This window comes from Pinus tabuliformis, chromosome X, assembly GCF_031772625.1.
Source record: "Pinus tabuliformis cultivar Carrire ecotype Pingquan chromosome X, CPIR1, whole genome shotgun sequence".
In the NCBI taxonomy this organism is placed as follows: Eukaryota; Viridiplantae; Streptophyta; class Pinopsida; order Pinales; family Pinaceae; genus Pinus; species Pinus tabuliformis.
The window spans coordinates 1,705,272,200-1,705,300,020 of NC_142308.1; the positions used below are offsets into that span (position 1 = coordinate 1,705,272,200).

The 27,821-nt window shown below is 39.3% G+C and overlaps 1 protein-coding gene across 11 annotated transcripts in view; it reads right to left on the minus strand.

The window, feature by feature from the left end:
- The window catches only part of LOC149146556 (magnesium transporter MRS2-3-like), a 283,631-nt gene that overhangs the window by 74,113 nt on the left and 181,697 nt on the right, over positions 1–27,821 (minus strand). Inside the window, exon 6 of one of the 11 annotated variants that reach the window (XM_089452975.1) lies at positions 10,617–10,655. The exons of 7 other annotated variants lie outside the window; for them this stretch is intronic. In XM_089452975.1, coding sequence (XP_089309101.1) covers positions 10,632–10,655 — 24 coding nt within the window. In that variant the 3' untranslated portion in view covers positions 10,617–10,631. Of the gene's footprint in view, positions 1–10,616; positions 10,656–10,781; positions 11,209–19,563; positions 19,856–20,016; positions 20,044–27,821 lie in introns of those variants that run through there. 3 more of the 11 variants (XM_089452979.1, XM_089452973.1, XM_089452978.1) reach the window with 3 other exon arrangements.

Here is a 27,821-nt window from a genome sequence, read left to right on the forward strand (position 1 = left end):
ATTCAGCCGTTTGAACCCAAATTTTTCCGGCCAAGGATGATCATTGACTTAATTACGTGGTTTTTGCAAGAATAAATTGTGAAAAATGGTAGATTGGAAAGAATGTGAGCGTAAGGATATTAATACTCAAGCAATAGTTGATCCAAATTTCTTGGAGGCTTTGAGGAACTGTGGGCTCTTCAAATTCTTTCTTACACCAGGTATATGGACTCAACCTGAGTTGCTATGGTACCTGATTAGTCTCTAAGACATAAATCGGGAAATTTTCATCATTGGTGACCAAGAGCTGGAGTTGGAGACTTCAAACATTTATTTCATCACAGAACTATCTTGAAGAGGGGAACCAGTCAACCTATATGGGTCGAGGCCGATTGGGGCAAGTGTGACTATGCTACTTTCTGAACATTGCCCAGAAGCTCTCAAATCCAAAAGTGGCAAGATCAAGATTATGACTATTCGGGATCTTGTGTTGAGAGTGCTATTGTTGACCATCAACAAAGTGGTTGGGTCCCAAGCGCCGCATGAGACCAACAAGTCGAAGTTTCAGTACGTTATCAACTGCACGGCGCCCACCATATTTAACTGGGCGGAAGCTATGAAAATCAACATGAAGCGCCAACTATCAAAAGCTATGGCAAGACATCTGAATCAGTTTTGCTTCGAATCTGTGCTAGTGACCTTCTTCTTGGAACAGATGTCGTCGTTCCAATACCAGCTGACTGAGGTAGATCTGTTGATGCCACGAGACCCACGGATGGTCCGTGGAGCGAGTTGATGCCCAGGGTTACGATGGGCCAACAGATGTCCTATAAACCCGCCTTTTTCTCGTGGCTATGGCAACAGCTGATCGTAGTGGAGGATTGGCCTTATAGTGGTACCAACTTCTGCAGAGATCCGAATATGCCGCTCCCAGAAGGGGAGGATTTTGATGATGGAGGTAAAAACAAACAATTTTTAGTTTTTTGATGTTTTTTACTGTTTTTGAAATATATGTGTTCATGACATTTCGATTTTATGAATGCAGATGTTGGACCAGAACACCCTGCCGGGATGTCCCCGATCGCTAAGCGTGTTGCTCGGCAGTTTGATGTTGCTCCTTATTAGGAGGGAAGCAACAACGAGGAGGAGATTGCATGGAATCTCGAGGGTTTGACCCATGGGATCCCAGAGTATGCTCGGATGGGTGATGTCCCATGCCAGTACCAGAGGCATACAGTGGGGGTGTCAGATCGAATTCGCCGACTGCTAACTCATGTAGTCTGAGAAGTTACATGCTATCATGAGCATCATGTTGTTTAGTGCATAGGTCTAGCATTCCATATTTTGAGGCCTGCGAGCCATGGATGTATAAGGCTTGCGAGCCACCGATGTATTTCGAACACACATATTATTTTTTGAGGTTTTGATGTATGACAAACATTACCGGCACACACACACACACACACACACACATATATGTTGTACTTCCTTGCTTACTATGGTACAAATGTTTTTGTTTTTGAGTTGTTACATGTTTCGCAAATGTCTATCCAGCACATAATTAGCTAATGCATCTGTTAATGTATTCATGTGTCAAGGAATATGATGATATGTAATGTAATCAAAATTTCCCTTTAGCAGACGAATACATAGATACATTCTCAATATCAGAGGGTTTCTGACGTAGTATTGCTCGTTAAGTTGAAGAACAACAAGTTGTGAATCAAGGTTGACAACCAATTCCCGGATGCCAAGAGCAATAGCTTCTGATAATAATTCGATAATCGCGCTATACTCAGCGATGTTATTAGTTGTTCGACCTATACATATACCTTGAAGATCAATCAACTCACCATGGGGGTCATAAATGGCCCATGCCACGGATGATAGATTCCGGGTACTACGGCAAGCACCATCAGCGAAACTGACGTGAGGAGACACCGACATCTGCAAAGCAAGCAAAAACATAATAAGCAGGGAAGCTGCTTGCAAAATAACACACCAAACCACACTGTACAAAAATGAATGACACACTATTGTACAAAAGTAACCATGCAAGATGACCTAAGCATAGTACTTTTTGAGAGAGTCCATGCGAGGACTCAGGTAATCAATCAACACAGATGAAGATCGGAGTTTTACCATTGTCATGACGAGTAAGCATCGACTCGGCCAAATAATAGAGTAGAACTCATATAAGGCTGTGCCCCCATGCCCCCTGGGCGAGGGAGGGTTACGAGTCAGATGACAACCCCATTGCAATAATGGGCAATCGATAAAAACTCGAGGAGGGAGAAAAAACCTGGATGCATGAAGAGATAAAGGTGCCCTAAGTTGAAAGTTCTTAACAATGTCTGGGGAAATGAACATGTCAATAGGCAGTGGAGAAGAGAACTTCTCAAGACACATAGACATGATTGTCGGGCCAGAACCAAGCCACGGGGAATGAGAAGACACGTCGAGAGATGTTCGCGAAACAGGATGATCAGAGGATACTGAAGGTGAAGCCGAAACAACTTCCACGTAATCAGTTTCGGCGGGACTTAACGGCATAATTTTTCCCCATGTATCAACAAGATCCGACGAAGGAACGACCCAAGGATCAGACTTGACCGAAATCATGTTGACAGAGGCAACATGAGGAGGTGGGAGTGGAAATATGACCATCAAGGCAGGATATTTAAAAAGTCTTGCACCGGAACATTGCCATCCGAGGAGGAAGAGGCAAAGAAGGACAGTTGGTCGACTGTGACTATCTTCCCTTGATGGGGAAAATGAATCACGTGGAAGAGGGAGGAGGCTACAACATGCATGGCATGGGTCCAGCTCCATCCAAGTAGAAGATTGTAGTTAAGATTAGCATCAACGATCTCTACCTCGACATGTACCGTCTTGCCCTCCAATGTAATGGCAAGGTTGGGAAGGACACCGAATGGTCGCGAATCGCGCCCGTCAAAAGCTTCCAGAGTGTTAGGGATTGGTTCAGAGTAGGAGAACCAATTGCCTTCCAACAAGCGACAGACATGATGCAGGTAGAAGCACCTTCATCGATGATGGTCCTATGAATGGTTTTCTCATTTATGATTACCTGAATGAGAAAGGAAATTTGATGAGGTAAACGTGAAACGTGGTTTTCCAGGTCAAAGCAGATGAGATTAGAGTCAGCTGGATCAATACCCCCAATAGCTGACAGTAACGATTTCCGCTGAGAAGGATAGCTTTGAAGGACCTCAAGAGCAGACATAGTTAATGGTGCTTGAGCTAAATCCTCAACAATGTTATGATGTTGAGCGGCTTGAGCATTGAGATTGTACAAGGACTTTTGAAGCACACCTCGAGAAAGTTGTCGAATGGTGGAATTAGGATTAGGTCGCTCTATATGAAGAGGACCAAAACTGGATGGGGCGAAAGAAGAAGGGGTACCTTCTTTTTCTTTCCATATTGACGGGGCAAGAGTTTGATAGTCTTTTGACCTGGTAGCCACGTTGATCGAGATACTCATCATGAACACTTGTGAACCCGAGGAAGCAGATCACTGAGGCTGGTCTACCATTTGATTCTATTGGGACGAAAAGGGCTCTTTCAGGACAGTTGGGGTCCCTTTGAGCAGATGACTAACTTCAGACCATCTGGGGCAATCCTTAGTATAGTGATCCTCCTCACAAATGAGGCATGGATACTTAGGTTTCTGTTGGGAAGCATCACCAGCAGATGGTTTAGGAGGACCTAGATTTGGGGCATCGACTTTACTCTTACCTTTTCCTTTCCTCTTACCTTTAGAGGATTTATCAGCTGCGGTATACTGGACAACATGAACCTTAGAGGCTTTACCAGGGCCAGACGCATTGCGAGAGGAGTCATTGGGAGCAGTGTTGGAGACTGACTTCTGTTTGGAAGAAGATTTTGCAGGGGTCTGAGTCACTGAACCAATTACTCCATCAACAGGAGGGGTAGCCGGAGACTTAGATGTCGTCAGATCAGATGATGGTCTGGGTGCATCGAGTAACACATCATATAACGTGTTGGACTGTGAATAGACAAGGTCTAGATACTGGGCACGTGCGATGGCTTGTTCCTCAGTGATGCATCCACCCATAGCAATGTCCTCAGCAATTTTGTTGACAAATGATTTGGTGAACCACTCGATCAACAACTGATCAGCAATTTCAAACTTAATCAAACGGCGCCTACATCTCCATTCATGGATGTGATCAGAGATGTGAGTCGATGTGTCTTGCTTGAGTGACGTTAACAGATGGGTGCTAGTTTCATAGTGAACCAACAATTGGAAATGTGTGAGAAAGGCCATGGCGAGAGTGTTAAAGTCATGATAGGTATTCCGAGGGAGCTCAATATACCACTTGGCCGCAGCTCCTGTAAGAGTTTGTTGGAAAAGACAAAGACAAATGGAATCATCAACGTAGGAATTCGAGGAGCACCAGAGGTGATATGTCATCATGTGGGATTGAGGGTCATCTTTTGTTTTTCCTTCAAACTTTGGAAAATCGTTCGAAATCTTAGATGTAACTGGAAGCCAGTATGGCAAATGAAGAATCGAATCATTCATGAGTCTAGACACATCTGGCAATTCTAGCGTAGCCAAGAATGGAAATTGGGTATTGAAAGGCATTTGAGGTCGATAAGGGGGTCCAACTGGCGGGACCCATCCCTGCTGGTAAGGATTTTGTCCCCAAAGTGGAGGGTTTTGTCCATAAGGCATTTGATTTTTCCCCCATTGTAGGTTACCTTGCCCGTAGGGAGGATTCTGACCTTGAAAGCCTTGAAATTGTCTGGCCAAAGGTTGTTGATAAGCAACATACTGGTTAAAAGGTTGTTGAGCCTGCTGGCCTTGGACATATGGATTTTGCACCTGATGTCCCTGAGCATAAGGGTTTTGGACCTGCTGCCCCTGGACAAATGGGTATTGGACCTGTTGCCCTTGGACATAAGGATTTTGCGCTTGTTGTCCTTGGACATAAGGATTTTGGACTTGTTATCCTTGGACAAAAGGAGGTTGAACTTGTTGGCCTTGGACATAAGGATTATGTGCCTGCTGTTGTAGGACTTGACCCTGGCCCTGCCCTTGCAAGGGTTGACCCTGTTGATATGAGTATAAGGGTTACTACTGCCCAGGTTGACCTTGTGGCTGCAAGGGTTGACCTCGCGGCTGTGAAGGATGTCCCTACGGCTGCAGAGGTTGACTTTGTGAAGGCATAGGCTAGGAGGATTGCGGTGCATACTGCATCTGCGGCTGCATGGTTTGCTACAACTGTTGCGAGGGTTGCCCCTGCGGTTGTTACAGTTGTCCTTGCTGCAGCATGATCTGGCCTTGTTGTTGCATGGATGGCCCCTACTGCAACGAAGGTTACCCTTGTTGTTGCAAGAGTTGCCCTTGTTGTTGCAAAGGTACTTGAACAGTTCCCGGAATGACAGCTTGAAAGTTCCCGAACTGTATCTGGCCATACCCACCAGGCGCAGTGGATGGACCAGGCTGGACATAGGGTCCAGGCTGAGGGATGTATGACGGATTAGCCATCGCTTGTGAACCATATGGAACATAAGGAGGTTGGTACTGACCTTGAGCCATATTGGGTTGTTGGTACTAGACATGACTTGACCCAGACAGACCAACATTGGGTTGTTGGTACTGGACATGACTTGACCTAGACAGACCAACATTAGGCTGTTGGTATTGGACATTACTTGATCCAGCAAGACCAGCAGGATTTGAAATGGCACCCGAAGAGGGTTGGTTCATCCCAACCATGTGAGGTTATGAGCCACTCACATTGGTTGTGCCAGACATCATAGAAACATTCAGACTTTTCCCCCCAAGTGGTGGAACAAGTTGTCCACTTAATGGAGGGATCGAAAAAATAACAGCGACGTGACTCGAGATCGTCGGTTGAACTAGACGGGTCACTTGGACCAACGAAACAAGAGGATTGGCAATGGTGGGTTGCACCAGGACTAAAGTGATTGTAGACATCACCAATTTTTGGGTGGTCAGGTTCTAAATGAACGGACCTGTGGTAGGCATAGAGCCAAATGCCTAAATAGGGTTTTGATACAATGATGAGGCAGTAGGTGTGCCTGAAACCAACTGAGCTAAAGTCACGTAATTACACGATAACTCAGGATGAACACTAGTCGGAATGCTTCCCGTGAAAGGGAAACCTTCAAGAGGGAAAGGATATTCTTGCTCCTCGACTGTGCATGAAGTGGAAACCTCCGAGTGACCCAGAGAGGAGACTGGGATTTCGCCTTCTGATTCCATGGGTGAAAACAGACAACGACGGACTACTGAAGATGTTCGAGGGGATAATTCCAAAGGAATACCCGGTTGATCGTACGAACTGTACGGACGCTACAGTGATATCACAATAGGATTGAACAAAGGATTCGAAGGATAAACAACCAATCCAAGTTGACCTTCAAAATTCGGCGGACTCTCGGGAGTCTGGATAGGGCTATCCGGAGATTCCTGGACAATGTCAAAAAGTGACCCAGTATCTGAAGGGGGAGGACGAGATGACAAATGTTGAATACTCAGAGCAATTCCAAGCTCAACACCTTGGTCCTTAAGCAACTGTGGCAATTCAGGAAAAGGCTCCTCAGACAATCTTTCAGAGAGAGGGGAGGAAGAGGAACTAGACGAACTAGTTGTTACAGCCACGATGATCTTATCTCAAATAACCAAATGAGAGATCGATTTCAAGGGATTTAAAATGTATTTAAAGGTATACTCACGATGTGGTCTGAAAAATACTAACATGGATGTTATAAGATCGTGGGCAACAATTTTTAAGACGCAAAAACAAACTGGTGCTCTTTCGTGTTTTAAGAGTCGAGAAAGAAGCAGAGGTGACTCTATCACTTTCGGTTTGAAATGAGCTCAAAAGGACAAGCACTCGGGTGATCTTTTATATTTAGGGAGTAAAAAAGATCAAAATGACTACTCAGGATGATCTAGGTAAAAAGGATTACCAGGTAACCATGAACTGTAGAATACCTCCTGGCGAACTGAGAAGTATGGGCAGGCAATCTCCCCGAATGTTGTGTTCGGTGTATCATGTTTACAAGGTGGCAGACTCAGCTTCCTATGGATAAAGAATTGCAACCTAGTGGGGTCTCCCTTTATATACTCGACGGTACGGGGAGCACAAGTCCATACTAGCGTTGTCTAGTGCCGAAGCAAATGACAGCTGCTAGGTTTTAAGACGCCAGAACACGTCTCTAGCCTAGACCTTCTAAGATGTGATCGTTAGATTTCAAATGTGCCTTAGGTTAATTGAGTACATTTTAGAGTTTATCTTGAAATTATGTCTCAGTTTTTAGGCCTTATCGATGCGACTCAAAAACACCTATATGCAGCTAAATGAGACAGGACCCTTTCAATTCGATGAATTGTCTACACTAATGAGAGTAGAAATCATACTCAAATGCAACAAAACAAGCAATTGAAAGCAAAATGATTTTTCACTATTTCGTCTTTTGAAAACAAAAATGATGAAAAACTCTTTCCAATTCCTAACTTTCCTATCAAATGCACTTCAAGTAGCCCTTTCACTAATAAAGAGAATTCATTTCTTTTTCAATGCAAGTGACGATGCAACTCTAGCCTTCAATGATGCTAACTAATGTAACATATTGATGCAGCAAACTAGAGTTATGTATTTTTCAATGAAATGACGGAATGAATCTTTCGCAAACACTTCAATGAAACATTTGCAATACAATCAATCACAAGCGAGCATAAAAGAGAATTCTTTTCAAAACTAATGAAGCAAAGATTGAACCAAAAACAAGATGGGCAATGTGATTTGTGCCTGAAAAGAGACGCTCAAACACTAAACGAAACTTTTCAAACTTGTTAAATGGAAATCGAAGCAACGAAAGGACTAATCAAACGAAATGCAAGGAGAAAATTTGACTATGGACTTGACTTTCTGAGCAGGAAAACAAGTGAATGGGTGATGACCTAGATGCCCTAGGGTTATACACCATCCAAGAACTCAAGAAACCAAGTGAAGGAAATGCAAATTAACCAATCATACAAACCAAGCTAAAAGAGCTTTCCAGCCAGGGAGAACATAGTCAAAACAAGCTAAGAGACAGAAATCAGAAGGGCAAGACACACTGGCTATGATCTAGGGTAAACCCTGATCTTCACCTACAGGAATCGGTGCAACTGCCTAACTCACAACACGCGCCAAAAGGGGGTCGGCGCGACTGTTTTTGAGAAACTCGTGCTGATCGGCGTGACTGTTAGAAAAATGAATGTGCTAAGCGAGGATTCAAGGAAAAAAATTAAAATTTTCAAAGGCTGAGACCAAACTTGCCACTATGAATTTCAGGCTCAGAGCAGTAAACCGTGTAAAGCAAAGAACACTATAGGGAAATCATGATACTAGAAAAGTTCACATAAAACCATAAAATGACAATCAACCAAACAAAAGGATTGGCTCCCCAGTGGAGTCACCAATTTGTGGTGCAGGTAAATTCTCAATGCGGACATAAACAATTCCTCTAGCCCGAGAGAGTGGCTCTATCCAGCCTAACCATCTACCATACTTCTGTTACGAAGCTTCTAGACATGGAAGCTTTGGCTCCTTATTTAAAAAACCTTCCAAAAGAGGATCGACGTGAATGGAAAAGGGCTCAGTCGATCTAATCGGCGCAGGGGTTAGTTTTAACCTTTGTAAATCAGCGCGAGGAGAAAATTGGTCCGTGTCGTCGGTCTTGTAAACTGGGATAGAAAGAAGATTCTTTGGAGATGATGCAAAGGGGAACTATTCTGCTCATGAAGAGGGATATACTGGGAGTTTCTTCATGATGGGAAAGCATGTTGGGTACACTGTAGAGGTCCTCTAGGATCGTAGATGGGGAGTACAGGGACAATGACAAAATGTTGTGTAACATCTATCACAGTAATGTGATGTCATTTTCAATGTAGATTGATGTCGTTGACGAGTAGAGCGAGCCACTTATAAACCGTGTGAGCCATGTGCTAAACTCAACAAGAATAACATGTCACTATAGTGAGAATTGTAGCGAGATACAAACATATATTGTGTATCACCCTCCGAGCTTTAGAATAAGAGACACGAATAATTGTGTATAGGAATGATAAAGATCTTGTGAATGAGCCATCGAAGATGATTGCAAACCACAAAGTACTGAATTTCGAATTGCCTCAGAATAATGCAAGTTGTCTTAAATAGATTGCACCAAATATTCATTTTCTTCAAGGAGGATGACCTTTATATAGAAATTCCAATGACTTTTCTTGAAGCCAATCTTAACCTTTTGGAGGGAAATTGTCAATTTGATTTTAAATTCAAACATATTTTCTTTTAGTAATAAAATTTTGTCTTTAATAAATGTTTGCCCAAATTGTCATACATTAAATAATTTTTCTTTTGACCAATGTAAATTATATTTGGGGCAAGAACTTTTTCTCTTGGGGACTTAGGGGTTTTCTTTAGGGTAACTGGGTTTTCCTTCAGGAAAATTCATCCCGAAGCTGCCTACTTTTTAACACTCCCTCTCAGCTATGCAGGAATTTCCATTTGAATCATAAACCTCATTTTAGATGTACAAATATCAATATAAGAAGGCAAGAAACTTCATCATCATTGTATATGGTCTTGTATAGAAAAAGAAAAATCCACAGTTAATGGTAGGGGAGATCAATCCTCAAACCCTACTAGATTTCAAGTCAAATCTCATGACTTACATCTCAGTTATATCAACAAATCATTTATCTCATCATATCTAGTCTCAACTTGTTTCCTTTGATCACCAGTTGAACAATGATGTCTCTACCTAAAGAAGAAGAATCATCATAGGGGAGCTTCCGGCTACCACCCTCCATCTAATGTCAATAGGCGAGATTGACTTACCATGAGAGATAAGGATCACACTCTGTTCTATTGACCAATGACAATAGGCGATATTGACTTAAAGATAACACTTTATCCTATCATATAATGACAATAGGCAAGATCGACTTAAGGATCACACCTACATCCCAAGACTTGAGTGAGATCAACTTACCTGGATGGGTAGGGATCACACCCTATCTCAAGGCACATCAATCCATTAGCCAGATGGGGAGGACCAATATGTCAAACATATGTTCAAACACAATATATATTTCATAGTATATCATATGTTCAAACAACTCTCAAGGAGCTTTATCAATCATACTAACTTGTAGCCAGTAATCAATGCATACTGTCATTCAAAGCAATAAATTTCAATATCTATCTCATTAGGAAATCATAGCAGACCTAAGATAACACACAAATGTGCTCAATATTATCAACATATCCATATAGTCTCAAGTATCTAGCAATGGGTCTCAGATCATAAATTACCAACTTTGCAACATACCAATATACATATCCAAGCTCTATATGGCTCAAAGAACATAGTGCAGATCAAGAACTCATCTAATTGTCAACTCATCATAGGAACCCATCAGAATTGAATTTGAAGAGGCATTCTCAACTGCTTAGTGTAAATCATTATGCCAAGTCTTCAACATCATACCTCCCTTGAAAAGGAAGTCCTCATCATCCTTTTGTTACACTTCTAGTCTCAAGGAATGGAATCAACTTGGGTGTAAGGGTTAACTCCCTCTAGCACTAAATGCTGAGATGATCTTGATCCTGTCAAAAAGAAATTGTCAGCTTGTAAAAATGATTATCAAAGACATACCTTCAGTCATGAAGAGATATCAAAGGTTACATCAGATGTCCATCATTTCATACAATCCAAGCTTAAGGGACTTGTTGGACTTCATACGAAGCCCTCTTCAATCCACAATAATTAGTCTTTTATTCATGTCCCTCAAAGTCATCCAAATATGGCACGTCTTCCTATCAAAGAGGAAGCTCACTTTACATACATCTAAGACATCAAGCAACAAGAGCTGGGATAACCTTCTTTCTTTGAGAGCTTAGTTTCTTATCATAGTTTGATTCATATCATAGAAGCATCAAATACTGCTATATATCAAATATGCATGAAGGACAAAATAGCTCTCAACATCATATCAGGTTGGTGCACTTCAATCTACTCCCTCTAAATAGGAAGCTTCTTCAATCATAGTTATCAACCAAGGAGATTACAACACTTCCTTTGAGGTCTTGAGCTGGGATGGCTCTGCATCCTTTTTGATCTCGACATGGATGGCTTAGTCCTAATATCCTTCTAAAGTAACTATTGATCCCAAGACAAGAGCAAGAGCATTAATAACACAATAAATAAACATAATGAAAGTGTATATGGTAATGAGGCAGGACTATCTTTCTTTTCTAGAAATGAGAGAGGCTCCTTTATTTTCCAGCACTAGTTCTTTCTTGGGGTTGAATCTTTTGCAATATTCTACAACTAGATGATCCTCGAGAAGGATCTCCCATCTTCATCTAAGAAGTTAATGAACAAGTATACATGCAGGAAGAATGAACAATAGTCTAGAATGATAAACCTAGTCAAGCATAGTGTCATAAAGAAGTAGCATGAAATTTTTAATAACTAGGAGTTTCCCTTTCTTGGTTGATTCCAAATATTTTTCTAAGGAAAATTGTGAATAACTCAAGACTACTACAAAAAACTATCAAGATCAATCCATTTGAAGAGTAACCTTTTCATTTGAAGAGGGATGTCTAGGGCTTTTGTTGAAATGTGGCAACAAGAATATTCCAATTTCGATTTGTCCTTGAATTAAAATTGAGAATTAAAATTCGAATTTAGTCTCATCAGCTGCTTGAAAAATAATTAATTAATTCATTATGGATTAATTAGTTGGAGAAATTCAAGTTAGAAGTCTTTCTGAAGTCATGCAACAGTTATCCTTAATTAAGGAGATAAGAATGAGTTATATTTGAGTTGTAATTAGTTAGCTCAGTTTACTGAGTTAAGTCCAGTTAAATTAGTTCCAAACTATTTGAGGAACTAATTGTGATTTCAGTTAGTTAATGCATGCATGGATCCAACTAGTGTACTCCAGATAACTGAAGATTCTCTCATCAGTAACTCATGCATGTCTATTCTGAGAAAGACCCAGTTGAGATTAAAGACAGGGACATTGTATTATCAGCTGCATAAATTTTCCCATAAGGAAAACTCATGCATGCAGAAGGAATTAATTTCTTGAGGATTGCGCAGTTTTATAGGGTGTGAGATCAGTGTGAGTGATCAGTGTTACACTTGGTAACAATAGGATCACCTAGGAAAAACTGCGCTATGAAATAGAAGCTTGGAGGGCAATGTGAAAGACTTATGAGAAGTCTATTTTGCCTATGAGCATCTGAGAGGATTGTACTGAGAGCTGGCTATCCATGAGAGTTAAAGCTTTGTGTAATTCTGAGATATTTCCAACTTGTATGATAATACAGATAGTGGGGTTTTTAGCTCAGGCGTTCCCCTAAGTATTCTTCTGTGTTTCATGTGCACTGATTCTTCTTTTGGTTATATGTGTTCCGCTTGATCTTGCTCAAATCTATTAAGCTTCCGCAAGTTTGATTGTAGAAGTAGATTAAAGTATTTTTCTTTAGTTATATTGCATTATCAGGTTAATCTATAGTCAGAATTTCTACATGGTATCAGAGCAAAGGTTATCAGAGTTGTGAACAATATACTGAGAAGAGAATTCGAAGTTTGAAGTTCAGGATTGCAGGTACAAATCAAATTCATCTCATACTTTAGGTTGGTCAATGGCATTCTATGGCTTGAGACTCGAGTATGCCTTGGAAGGTAGCTCGAATTACATAGCATGGAAAGATAGAATGGAAGCTGTATTAGAAGACAATGGCTTGAAGGATTTCATTGATCAAGAAATCCCAAAGCCAGCTGCAACTAATGCACAAGAATTGGCTGAGTGGAAGAAGTGTGTGGTGAAGGCGAGACAGATCATCCTGGAGGGAGTTCGAGACCATATTGTCTCGAGTCTCCATGGGAAGGATACTCCGTTTTCAATGTGGAAGACATTGAAGGACCTCTATCGGAACAGTAACAACCAGAGGAAATTGGCGCTCAAGTATAAGCTTTGGAAAATCAAGATGGAGAAGGGCGATACTATTTCCACATATCTGAACAAGCTCACCACCTACAGAGATGAGCTTGGTAGTGTGGAATAACTATTGTCGATGATGATATGGCGAACCTCGCTCTCCTCGGCCTTCCAAAGAACTAGAATAGCTACCAGGACTCTGTGAATGGAAGGGAGAAACTGCCGGATTGGTAACGACTGTGGTCGGATCTAATGCAAGAGGAGATCAGGAGGAGTACACAAGATGGTTCTTCATCCAAGAATGATGATGAAGAAAATCTGGCCTTAGCAAGTAAGGCAAGAAAAGGGAAGGGGAAGGCTTCCTATTCCAAATCGAATTCTTCTCATGGAGGGAAGAAGATTGACAAGTCTAAGGTGAGATTCTTTAATTGTCACAAGATAGGACATTATGCAACTAATTTCCCATCAAAGAAGTCCAAGAATGGATCCTCGAAAGGATCGGAAGGTGAGGCATTAGCCTCTTAGTTAGAAATGGACTTTACCCTCATCGCATGCATGGTGTCATCGATGGTGGGTTGTGTTTGGTATCTTGACAGTGGAGCCTCATTCCACATGACCGGCGATAAAATTTTATTCAGTACCTTGGAGGAGAAAGACCTCAAGATGCGCATAGAGATGGGTGACGACAGAAAGTATAGTGTTTCAAGAGTGGGCACAGTTGCTTTTTAGAGGGAGCATGGAGCTCCTCTCACCTTGACAGATGTGAAGTATGTGCCTGGACTGAAGAAGAACTTGGTATTGGTCGCGATGTTGGAGGACAAAGGCTACGATGTTGTCTTCAGTAAAGGAAAGGCGTTCCTAAGACACATAGCCACAGGTCAGACCAAGAGGATTGGGATTCGGGTGAAGAATCTCTATAAACTAGAGGTAGATGATTGTGCAGCATTGAGTTCGAAAGCAGAATTGGTGCAAAGCCAAGACATTGGCGAGTTGTGGCACAGGCGGTTGGGCCATTTGCATCATGGGGCCTTGAAGATAATGCAGCAAATATCTACAAGACTTCCCAAAGGTAAACTTGAGCAAGTTGACACATGCAAAGGTTGTACCTTGGGAAAGTACGCCAAGTCTTCCTTTCATGATCGAGATAGTCGAGCAGAAGCGATCTTAGAGCGAGTTCATACTGATTTGTGTGGACCATTCTCGACGGCATCCACTGCGAAGCAAAGGTATTATGTGATTTTCATTGATGATTTTTCTCGTAAATGCTGGATTTATTTCATGCAAAAGAAGGACCAAACCTTCTCAAAGTTTTGTGAGTTCAAAGCTTTGGTTGAGAAAGAGTCAGGGAAGAAGATCAAGGCCTTGAGAAGCGACAACGATGGAGAATATGTCTCTCAAGAGTTTAAGGACTTCTGTGCAGTGGAAGGAATTAAACGAGAGTTGACAGCACCTCATAACCCACAGCAAAATGGGGTGGCCGAAAGGAAGAATAGAATGATCATAGGGGCAACTCGGGCGATGCTGCATGGCCAAAGCCTACCACTTCTTTTGTGGGTTGAGGCATGCAACACAGCGGTCTATTTGCAGAATAGAAGCCTGCATCGCATACTTGAGATGAAGACACTAGAGGAAGCTTTCTCCAATAAGAGACCAGATGTGGGTCACTTCATGATCTTTGGCTCATCGGTATATTGCCACGTGACAAAGGATGCACGGAAGAAGCTTGAGCCGATAGCAGAGTTGGGGATACTTGTGGGGTACTCCGATACACCCCACAACTATCGGGTGTATATGCCTACCAGTCGGAGGACAATGGTTCACAGAGATCTCAAGTTTGATGAGCAGAAGGCCATGTGAGTTTCCCTTGAGAGGGAGCTCCAACTAGAGGCTGTGGAGGAACTTTTGGTTCCTAAGGAGGAGGAGCCTCAGACTGATGTGGAGCAGCCGCATGCAGAGGATCCAAGAGTGGAGACATCCACTCAAGCAAAGTCTTCCAAAGATGGACGGAAGCACACAAGAGAAGCTGACATATTGTTGTCGGATGCGAGAGAGAATGTGGGAGAACCATCTTCTCAACGCAAACAGAGGAGGTCACCTAAGAGGTACATTGGATACATGGCCCTTGTTGGGGAATGTGTTGAGACCGAGCCATCTTCCTTTGAGGAAGAAGTGCAGTAGCCGATTTAGGTTGATGCTATGGTGGAGGAGTATGACTCCATAGTTCATAACAGTGCTTGGGATGTGGTTCCAAGACCGGAGAACAAGTCAGTTGTGAGTTCCCGTTGGCTTTACAAGGTAAAGCAAGCTGTTGATGGTAGTGTGGACAAACATAAGGCAAGATTTGTTGCCCGTGGTTTCTCACAGGTTGAAGGGATTGACTACGATGAGACTTTGGCTCCTGGCGCAAGGTACTCATCTATCAGATCGATGTTGGCACTATCAGCACAGACGGGTTGGAAGATCCATCAAATGGATGTGAAGACTGCATTCCTCAATGGAAAGATTGAGGAAGAAGTGTACATAGAGCAGCTGAAAGGTTTTGAGACCTTCGATCGTGAGTCGCATGTGTGCCGACTCAAGAGAGCTTTGTACGAGCTGAAGCAAGCACCTCGTGCTTGGTACACCAGGATAGACAACTACTTCACCGAGTTGGGCTTCACAAAGAGTGAAGTGGATGCGAACCTGTACCACATCATGGTGAAAGGTAAGCAGTTGATCATTGTACTTTATTTCGATGATCTCATTTTGACAGGTGATGATCAGTTGATCATGTCTTGTAAGGAGGACCTTGCAAGAGAATTCAAGATGAAAGAGATGGGTCTCATGCATTACTTCCTTGGCATGGAAGTGTGGCAGAAGGATGGGGAGTTGTTTGTGTCTCAGGGCAAGTATGCCAACGAGATACTCAGAAGATTCCACATGGAGAAGTGCAAGCCCATGAAGACTCCTCTAGCAGGTAACTGGAGGAAGGAGGATGTTAATTCAAGAGAAGTAGTAAAGGCTACTGTGTACAGGCAACTTGTGGGTTCACTGATGTACTTAGTGAACACACAACCAGATTTGTGCTATGTGGTGAACCAACTAAGTCAAGCAATGGTTCAGCCTACCAAGATATTTAAGAAGGTGGCAAAGCATGTATTGAGATACCTCAGAGGCACATCTCAGTATGGATTATGGTACAGACGGACAGAGAGAGTGAAGCTACAGGGCTTCACGGATGCAGATTGGGCAGGGAGTCCATCAGATCGGAAGAGCACATCAGGAGGGATTTCAACCTTGGGTCAGCTGCAGTTTCTTGGTACAGCAAGAAACAGAGGTCGGTTGCACTCAGCTCGGCAAAGACTGAATACATGGCTGCAAGTTAGGCAGCATGTGAGGCCATCTGGATGCGGAAAATTCTAGTTGGTTTGTTTGATCAGAGGATGGATCCAACTGTGATCTATTGTGATAATTAGAGTTGTATCAAACTCTCTGAGAATCCAGTATTTCATGATAGGTCCAAGCACATCGATATCCGGTACCATCATCTCAGAGACTGTGTAGCGAGGAGGATCATGTTGCTGTAGTATATTTCGATAGACGATCAAGATGCTGACATTTTGACAAAGGCATTGTTAAAGTGTAAATTCGAGTTCCATAGAGACAGGATCGGGGTGGCAGATAATCCCTTTCTTGTTGAGAGGGAGTGTTGAAACGTGGCAACAAGAATATTCCAATTTTAATTTGTCCTTGAATTAAAATTGAGAATTAAAATTCGAATTTAGTCTCACCAACTACTTGAAAAATAGTTAATTAATTCATTATGGATTAATTAGTTGGAGAAATTCAAGTTAGAAGTCTTTCTGAAGTCATGCAATAGTTATCCCTTAATTAAGGAGATAAGGATGAGTTATATTTGAGTTGTAATTAGTTAGCTCAGTTTACTGAGTTAAGTCCAATTAAATTAGTTCCAAACTGTTTGAGGAACTAATTGTGAGTTCAGTCAGTTAATGCATGCACGCATCCAACTAGTGTACTCCAGATAACTAAAGATTCTCTCATCAGTAACTCATGCATGTTTATTCTGAGAAAGACCCAATTGAGATTAAAGACAGGGACATTGTATTATCAGTTGCATAAATTTTCATATAAGGAAAACTCATGCATGCAGAAGGAATTCATTCCTTGAGGATTGCACAATTTTACAGGGTGTGAGATTAGTGTGAGTGATCAGTGTTACACTTGGTAACAGTAGGATCACCTAGGAAAAACTGCACTAGGAAATAGGAGCTTGGAGGGCAGTGTGGAAGACTTATGAGAAGTCTATTTTGCCTGTGAGCATCTGAGAGGATTGTACTGAGAGCTGGCTAGCTGTGAGAGCTAAAGCTTTGTGTAATTCTGAGATATTTCCAACTTGTATGATAATACAGATAGTGGGGTTTTTAGCTGAGGCTTTCCCCTAAGTATTCTTTTGTGTTTCATGTGCATTGATTCTTCTTCTGGTTATATGTGTTCTGCTTGATCTTGCTCAAATCTATTAAGCTTCCGCAAGTTTGATTGTAGAAGTAGATTAAAGTATTTTGCTTTAGTTATATTGCATTATCAGGTTAATCTACAGTCAAAATTTCTATAGTTTTTTCTCTCACTTCCTTCTTGTTGGTGTGAAGTAAGTTTTGATTCACCTTGTTGGGTTATGCCTACGGTTCCTCAACCAGGGTTTCATTTAATTTCATGTGATAGTTGATCTTATGTTAGAAGGTTTTCCCTTGTGGAATCCTTTCTAGTAGGGCTTGGTTTCATAACTTATTTTGAAAAGGCAAGGAGGTGATTAAACTTTCAGGGTTCCACCACTTACCATAATCCACAAGCATTGATCAACCAACTTAAGAGGGACATCAATTTGACCCCAATAGCACTAGTGGAGATAAGGAACTCAAGCACTAATTCAACTAACCAACCAGAAAATATTTACAAATTCTTGCACTTATGTTTATTACTCAAACAACCCCTTAAAATAGGAAAAATAAAAAGTAGAAAAAATCAACCACCAAAAATAAAAAGTAAACTAGTGAATTTCTTCATTTTTATCTCTAGATAAAATTTGATGGATTATATTTTGATTCTAGTCTAATATTCTTGGTAAATGTGCTACATTGAATATCTTAAAGCCTAGTAGCCCTCTTATGTTTTTCTTGTAAAGGTTATCCAACATATTTGTGTGCATTTTTATGGTGATTTCATCAATTTTATTTTATTTTTAGCAATCGTAGCTTAAAGATTGGTGAGCTTCCTTGCCTAGTGTTTTGTGAAACAACTTTTGTAACCCTTCAAAGCCCTAGTAACATTTATGAAGTATTTCGATTGAATATTACATTCAAAAGTTTTTTGAGTTATCCCAAGTATTGCAATAGGTTTTACTTTGTTTTGGAACAACTACACTAGTTGACATCTTGAGACTTTGACCCATTAAACTGAGAAGTAAATTCCATATTTGAATATCTCTCTTATCAGTATCTTGATGAATTTGAAGGTTCATTTGATTCATATTTCAAGTATACTAACACTTTGAATACATGGATCATATTTATTATGGCAAATTTGATGACTATTGTTGTGGAGTCTTATATCCACTACAACTCCACTATATCATGATATATCAAATTTATGAGACCAAGTGCAACAAATTTTGCTCTCACAAAAAGTAACAAAAAATGTATTGGAAGCCATGATGAATGTTAAGATATATGGTATAAAAGGGGACATGGGAGTTGTTATCACTTAGAGAAAACCTTGGCTGTGGGGAAAAAACTCTAAGGTAACCTCTAACCACTTTGGACTTGGAAGCTAGCCCTTCCGAGTCAGAGAGGGCTATCTCTTTGAAAACCCTACCACTCTTGGTCACTTCTAGCAGTAGGTCACTTCAGCTTAATGGTCAGGTTTTGTTGGGTAACATGAAATTGGTTTGGAAAGGAAAGATAAAACCATTGGGCATGGAGTCTCTGATACAAAAACACTAGCTACAAGTTGTACAACTAGTCTAACAAAGGCAAGATAGCAACAAGTTCCTTAGACAAATTGTTAACAAGATATGGTAGGAGATAGTAGAAGTAAACATCAAAGACAAAGAAACCATGTGAATTTTGCAGTTGACATTTAAGCTGAAAAAAAAACAAATAAGTATCTGAATAATCATGAACAGAGCATACATGAAGAATTCTGATTCATAACATTGTACTCAAATACTGAAGATCCATGAATTCAAATTATGACCAAGGAGAAGAAAAAACACAGTTGAAAACTGACTGGAAACTTTCCACACATGAATCTTTGAAATCCAATAATATTGCTTGCAACAAGTTCTATTGGTATCAAAAAATAATATACACCAAGGTCTGATTTTTTCCAAGGTTTTGAACCCTTATTACATATGAAAAATAAAATATATAGAGAATACAATCTCAATCTGTTTCTATTTTTCTGGAAATAAAATTAAACAAAAATCTCAAAAATAAACTAAATCTAAAATGATTGCAAAAATGCCTCGAATGGTTAAAGGTTGTTGGTTAAATCTCCTAAAAAAGATAGATCTAATCTCTACCTTGAAACCTGGATCTATCTCCTGTTGTTGATTTTGTGCATGAAAATATGTGATATGGAGCTAATTTGATCCTCTGAAGAAGCTAGAACTAGCCCGTTTACTCTTCCTTAAATCTGGATGAATGCCATAATGATTCTTTGGTTGATGCTTAGTTACCACCTGTGTCCTTCAAATGCATATTTTTTGCCTAAAAATATGGAACCGCTCCCTTGGAATCTAGAAATATATTTAACGGTTGATCCATGCTGCCAGGTGTTCATGATGTGTTGGATATGTGCCTAAAAAGATGAATCTTGTTTACAATTGTTGCCCGAGATCTAGAACTTGACATGAAGTTGTTAAATTTAATTCTTTGACATCTAGAGATGAAGAGAATCCTCAACCACCTCAAATGTTGATTTGGATGCCTAGAAAATTGTGATTTGATTGCCACATATGTCCTTTACTTTATGATTCATCGAATCATCTGCATAACACCAATATTCTATCTACTGTGATTTCCATTTGATATTTTGTTTCTTCTAGATGCAAAATAAACAAATACATAAATATGCCCACGAGCTTGGAACAACGCACATGCACTTGACATTTTAAGAAAATAAAACTGGCGAATTTCTGAAAAATAGGGTCCAAAAATCCATTCGAATCTCCAAAACCGTGATAGTTGTTAGAAAACCAAGAGAGGTTATTTTAAATGAGTCATTTCCAGACAAAAACTCTTTCGGTTTTGAAAAAATCGCTCCCATTTGTTAGGAAACCGTACCTGAAATTACTGTGATGTACATAAAAAACCAAAGTTTTAACTAACCATTTTTACAAAAATGCACTAACACTCCCATTGTCAATGCTTTAACCCTCTTTATTACAAATTTGCACAAACACTCCCATTTTCAGTGCTTTAAAAATTTTCAGACTAAAAAATGTGATAACAGGAGATAAGATAGATGGTATAAAAAAGGACATGGGAGTTTTGAATGATGGTTTAAAAGTAGACATGGAAGCAATGATGAATGTCAACATAGAGGGGTTGAAGGACGTTTTGGAAAAGTTGCTAGAAGAAAGGCTTCCCAGTGGTGACAAGGTAATCCATGAAAATCATGATGAGGACTAAAGGAATATGAATTATGATTTTAGAGACTCCAATGTTGCGTTTAAGAACCACCACATTCCAAAGATCAATGTGAGGAAGTTTGATGGCAAGGATCTAATAACATGGATACTACAAATGGAGCAATATTTTGATCTCCATGATGTGAAATACACACAAAAGGAACACATTGCATCTTTATATTTAGAACCTAATCAGTTTGTATGGTATAGATAGTTTTGTTCTCATAAACCACTTATCACTTGGTCAATGTTTACGAAGGAAATGATAGCACATTATCAGGATACAAATAGCAACACCTCCTTTAACCAATTGATAAAATATCAAACAAAAGGGTTCAATGGTGGAGCACATTGAGGACTTCCAAAAATTGAATATTATGGTAACTGATATTCTAGAGGAGCATAGGACTGATATCTTCATATGGACTTTGAAGGATAACATCCAACATGAGGTTCACCTTTGGGAACCCGATTCATTGGAGAAGGCATTCAGGGTGGCAAGAAAAGTTGAAAGCAAAATTATGGCAACAAAGAAGTCTACCACTCACAACTATAAAGATGGAAGTGTTGTTGCTCCTATCCTTCCACAACCTACAAGGTTGACACCACAAAAATTGGAGGAAAAAAAGAGCAAAAGGGATTTGTTACAGTTGTGATAGAAAATATACTAAAGGTCATAAGTGTGTTGAGAATAAATTATTCTACATAGATTGTGAAGAGGAGGAAGAAAATGAACAAGAAAAGTTAAAACAGAAGGATATACACTAGCAACCAACCCTAGAGAAAGAAGAAATGAATCTGACCATATCTTGCAATGCATTGGCAGAAATTACCACTCCTCAAACTCTTAATATAGAAGGATATATCAAGAAGAAAAAGGTAATAGGGTTGATTGATTCACGTAGTACTCATACTTTTATTCATTGTATGATAGCCAAGGAATTGAATTTCTTCCTATATCCAGCGCCAGAGTGTCAAGTGATAGTTGCAAATGGAGGAAATATAAATTGCTCTGGAAAGTTTCATAATATCAAGCTAACCATGGGGCAATATGTAATTGAATATTACAATGCTTTCCATTCCAATGGGTGGCATTCATGTTGTACTGGGAATCCAATGGTTACAATCTTTGGAGATGATAGCTTTTAATTTTCAAGAACTTTTGATGAAATTTTTTTCGGAAGGAAAGGAATTTGAATTAAGGGGTATCACAAGGAAACCAGGAAAGATAATCAACTCTAATGGAATGACAAAGTTTCTGAAGAAAGAACAATGGGGCGTAATTTCACAATTATGCTCACTAGAGGTTCAAACAACAAAATCATATATTTCTCCAAATCTCCAAAAAGTATTGGACAATCATTCCAAGGTATTTGAGACTCCCAAAGGCCTCCCACCTATTTGTGATCATGATCATGTTATTCATTTGATTCCAGGAAGGGTTCCTCTAAACATCAGACCTTACAAATATCCCTATGCCCAAACGTGTGAAATTGAATGTATGGTTGCAGAAATGTTAGAGGTTGGTATAATTCAACCTAGTCAAAGTTCTTTCTCTACTCTAGTAGTATTGGTGCAGAAGAATGATGGAGCATGGGGTATGTGTCAAGATTATAGGGAGCTCAACAAGCTCACTATTAAAAATAAATTTCCCATTCCTGTCATTGATAAATTGTTGGATGAATTACATGGAGCAATTTACTTCACCAAGCTGGATCTTCCTTCACGATATCATCAAATTATAATGAAGACTGAAGACAATCTGAAAACAACATTCAAAACACATGAGGGCATTATGAATTTTTGGTCATGCCTTTTGGCCTTACTAATGCACCTTCATCATTTCAAGGTTTGATGAATTCCATTTTCAAACCTTTAGAAAATGTGTGTTAGTATTTTTTGATGACATACTAATCTACAACAATTCTTGGAAGGATCATGTTAAACATGTTGAGAGGGTGCTCAAACTATTGGAGGAGAAACAATTATATGCAAAAACCTCCAAATGTTTCTTTGGAGTACATGAGGTGGAATATATTGTATCTCATGATGGTGTTAAGGTAGACCCTAACAAAATTAAACCCATTAAGGAATGGAAAATTCCCACAACCATAAAGTATCTTCGAGGATTTCTCGGGTTGATAAGGTATTATTGCAAGTTTGTTAAGAATTATGGGAGAATAGCAGCACCTCTAACAACATTACTAAAACAAGATGCATTTTCTTGTACTCCAGAAGCAACTAAAGCCTTTGAACATCTTAAAGAGGCAATGTGTCAAGTACCAGTCTTAGCTACACTTGACTTCACAAAAATCTTAATTGTGGAATGTGATGCCTTGGGAAATGTAATTGGTGTTGTTTTAATGCAAGAAGGAAGACCCATTTCTTTTCAAAGTCGTGCAATCAAATGAAAGTATTTACACAAACATATTTATCAGAAGGAAATGTTGGCAATACTACATGCACTAAAGAAATGAAGACCTTACCTAATGGGAAGACACTTCAAGGTAAAAACAGATCATGATAGTCTTAAATACTTTTTGGAACAAAGATTATATTCAGAAGAGCAACAAAAATGGGTCACAAAGATGTTGGGTTATGACTTTGAAATCATCTACAAAAAAGGGAACCAAAATGTTTTTGCAGATGCACTGTCAAGAAAGGATAAGGATGTGGAAGCATTGCTTAGTTTCATTTCTATTATCCAACCTGATTGGATAACCGAAGCAAGGGATGAATGGAAGAATGACAAAGAGGTGTGGACACTCATTCAAAAGTTGTAGCAAGATCCCAGTACATCTGATACATTTAGCTGGAAAAATGATTCATTATGGTACAAAGATCGTTTATATCTTTGTAAGAATTCCCAACTCAAGAAAAAGATTCTTTTGGAATTACACACCTCCCCCTTAGGAGGGCACTCGGGAATTTTTAAAACTTACCACAAGATCAAGAAGGAATTTTTTAGGATGGCCTTAAATCTGATATTCAGAAGTTTGTGGTAGAATGTTTGGTTTTCCAACAAAATAAAGTTGAGACAATTAAGACCCTAGGTCTGTTACAACCTTTAGCCATTCCAAGTTAGCATTGGGAGGAGGTCCCAATGGATTTTATCACAAGTTTACCCAAGTCTAAAAGAAAGAGTGTCATCATGGTGGTAGTTGATAGACTTACCAAGTATGCACACTTTTGTGCATTATTTCCTCCTTTAAAGTCGATACAGTTTCTACTGCATTTATGGAAACAATTCAAAAGCTATATGGAAACCCAAAGATTATTGTAAGTAACAGAGATTCTATTTTCACTGGAAATTTGTGGATGGAATTATTTTATTGTCTTGGTACTCAATTATCTCATAGCTCATCTTATCATCCTCGATCTAACGGGAAAACTAAGATAATGAACAAATGTTTGGAAGAATATCTTTGTTGTTTTGTATCTGATAAACAAACACAATGGGTCAAGTGGTTACCTATAGCTTAATGGTGGTATAACACTTTCTTCCATACTGCAGCAAAAATGACCCCGTTTATGGCACTTTATGGATATCATCCACCATCCATCATGTTATCACTGAGTTGGGACAGGTTAGGTTGTATCAACCTTCAACCAAGTGTAACTATTTCAAACCAACTTTAGACTGGAAGTTAGTCCTTCCAATCTGAGAGGGCTCTCTCAAAATATTTATAAAATAACTTGTGATAAACTAAAAATTCAGATGACTAACTCTGATCTCTTTTTGTGATTCTGTAGGTGAAGAAAAATGTGATCATTGCCACCATTGGGCATGGAGTCAAATTAAAATAGATTATGATCAACAACAGTGTTTAATGGAAGCTAAAGCATCTATGGCTTTAAAACTAATACAAATGGACACCCACAGGCATACACAGTGAATGAAGGAAATTGGAGTTGTTTAACAGATTTCCAACTAATCAAAATACTATGTAAAACTTGAAACAACATAATAAAAACTCATAAAATCCATAACACGAATCCCAGGTACAAAAATAGAGTTGTTACTGATTTTCTATTAAAAGAAAAAATATTACAGAAGGTCAGTTTTTCACACTCTCCATCAACTCCTCAGAGTCAAAAATCTGCCTATTTATAGAGAAAATATCCCTTTACATATCTTTCCACTTAGGCCAAATTTGATTTATTGCTCTAGCGACCTGTTCCTCCTTTTCTTCTAACTAATCAGGTTTTTCATAGGAATTTTATGTTTTAACAGAGTTTGAATATAGGAGTCACATCTAAATAGAATCCATCCAACTGTTACAATAATTCAAGAAAAAATTACAACTATTTGTGGCACTGTATTTGTGGAAATTCAAAGCATCTGGCCTTTTGAATTCTATTGTGTTGTTTCTGGGCCTTTAAATAATCAATATTGTTTATCGTGCTGGTAGGCGTGTTGTTTGTTGTTTGAAACGTGTTTGAAAGTGCCTTCACTGTCCTTTGTGTCTTGGTGTCCTCTTTTCTCTGTGTTCTGTTTGATGACCATGTTGCTGAATATATGGAGAGTGTGAAAAACTAACCTTCTGTAATATTATGTTCTTTTAATAGAAAATTAGTAGCAACTCTGTTTTTGTACCTAGGATTCGTGTTATGGATTTTGTGAGTTTTTATTATGTTGTTTCAAGTTTTACATAGTATCTTGACTACTTGGAAATTGTCAAACAGCTCCAATTTCCTTCATTTACTGTGTATGATTGTGGGTGTCCATTTGTATCAGTTTTAAAGCCATAGATGCCTCAGCTTCCATTAAACATTGTTGTTAATCATAATATGTTTTAATATGACTCCATGCCTAATGGTAGCAGTCATCACATTTTTCTTCACCTACAAAATCACAACAAGAGATCAGAGTTATTCATCTAAATTTTGAGTTTATCACAAGTCATTTTATAAATGTTTTGAAAGATCCCTCTCAGATTGGAAGGACTAACTTCCATTATAAAGTTGGTTTGAAATAGTTACACTTGGTTGAAGGTTGATACCGTCCAACAAAAAATTGCAACTATTTGTAATGTTGGCACTGTATTTCTGGAAATTCAAAGCATTCGACCTTTTGAATTTTATTGTGATGTTTCTAAGCCTTTAAATAAGAAATATTGTTTATCGTGATTGGTAGGCGTGTTTTTTGTTGTTTGAAACATGTTTGAAAGTGCCTTCACTGTCCTCTGTGTCTCGTTGTCCTCTTTTCTCTGTGTTTTGTTTGATGACCATGCTGCTGGATATATGCCGAAAAACACCCTTGATGTCATCTTTTCATTTATTGTGTATGACTGTGGGTGTCCATTTGTATCAGTTTTAAAGCCATAGATGCCTCAACTTTCATTAAACATTGTTGTTGATCATAGTCTGTTTTAATTTGACTCCATTCCCAATGGTGGTAGTCATCACAATTTTCTTCACCTACAGAATCACAAAAAGAGATCAAAGTTAGTCATCTGAATTTTGAGTTTATCAAAAGTTATTTTATAGATATTTTGAGAGAGCCCTCTCAGATTGGAAGGACTAACTTCCAGTTTAAATTTGGTTTGAAATAGTTACAGTTGGTTGAAGGACCTGCAGTCTATATCGCAATCACCCTTTTCCCTTTTGCTAAACCATATCTCTCCTCCACCAATATCGCAAGTCCTCCCTGTCGATTGTGATATCGCATAAACCTGTCACCACGCCTCCACCGATACCGCTATTCCTCCCCGCCGATTGCGATATCGCATAAATCCATCTACCGTTGATATCACATATCACAAGTCCTCCGCTGATTGTCATATCCATGTTCCATTTCCACTCCGCCAGTCGATTGCAATAAAGACCCTCCTTGCTGATCGCAACAAATTCTCCCCCCGCCGCTTGCGATATCGCAATCGGGGATTGCACAAAACATAACCCTTTCCTCCACTAAGCTCCCTTCTGACTTGCAATTGCAATGGATCCGAAAGATTATGTATTATAGTTTTGAGAAATTTCAAGTCCGGCATATTGGGAAATCACCATAAAATCAATGTTAAAGCTCCTTTTCACTTTCCAATGGCATATTGTGATTGCGATAACAATAGGCCCAGATCAACAGCCTAGATTGAATCAGCCTAGAACAATAGCCCAGATCAACGAATATTAAAATTCCCTTTTTGCTTCCACTCAGTGAGACAACGAGGATGTTTCTTAGCAGCATAATCATCAAAGAGGACAGCGAGGGTGTTTTTCGGTGTATATTCAGTAACATTGTCATTAAGCAGAGCGCAGAGAAAAGAGGGCAGCGAGACACAGAGGACAGTGAATGCAGTTTCAAACACGTTTCAAACAGCAAACAACACACCTACCAGCACAATAAACAATATTGCTTATTTAAAGGCCCAGAAACAACACAATAGAATTCAAAAGGCCGGATGCTCTGAATTTCCACAAATACAATGCCAACATTACAAACAGTTGCAATTTTTTCCTAAATTATTGTAATAGTTGGATGAATTATGTTTAGATGTGACTCCTATTTGTATTCAAACTCTGTTAAAACAAAAAATTCCTATGAAAACTCTGATTAGTTAGAAGAAAAGGAGGAACAGGTCTCTAGAACAATAAATTGAATTTGGCCCAAGTGGCAAGATATGTAAAGGGATATTTTCTCTATAAATAGGCAAATTTTTTACTCTGAGAAGGGTTGATGGAGAGTGTGAAAAATTGACCTTCTATAATATTTTGTTCTTTTAATAGAAAATCAGCAGCAACTCTGTTTTTGTACCTGGGATTCGTGTTATGGCTTTTATGAGTTTTTATTATGTTGTTTCAAGTTTTACATAGTATCTTGATTACTTGGAAATCTGTCAAACAACTCCAATTTCCTTCATTTACTGTGTATGATTGTGGGTGTCCATTTGTATTAGTTTTAAAGCCATAGATGACTTAGCTTCCATTAAACATTGTTGTTGATCATAATCTATTTTAAGTTGACGCCATGCCCAATGGTGGCAGTCATCAAATTTTTCTTCACCTACAGAATCGCAAAGAGAGATCAGAGTTAGTCATCTAAATTTTGAGTTTATCGCAAGTTATTTTATAAATATTTTGAGAGAGCCCTCTCAGATTGGAAGGACTAACTTCCAGTCTAAAGTTGGCTTGAAA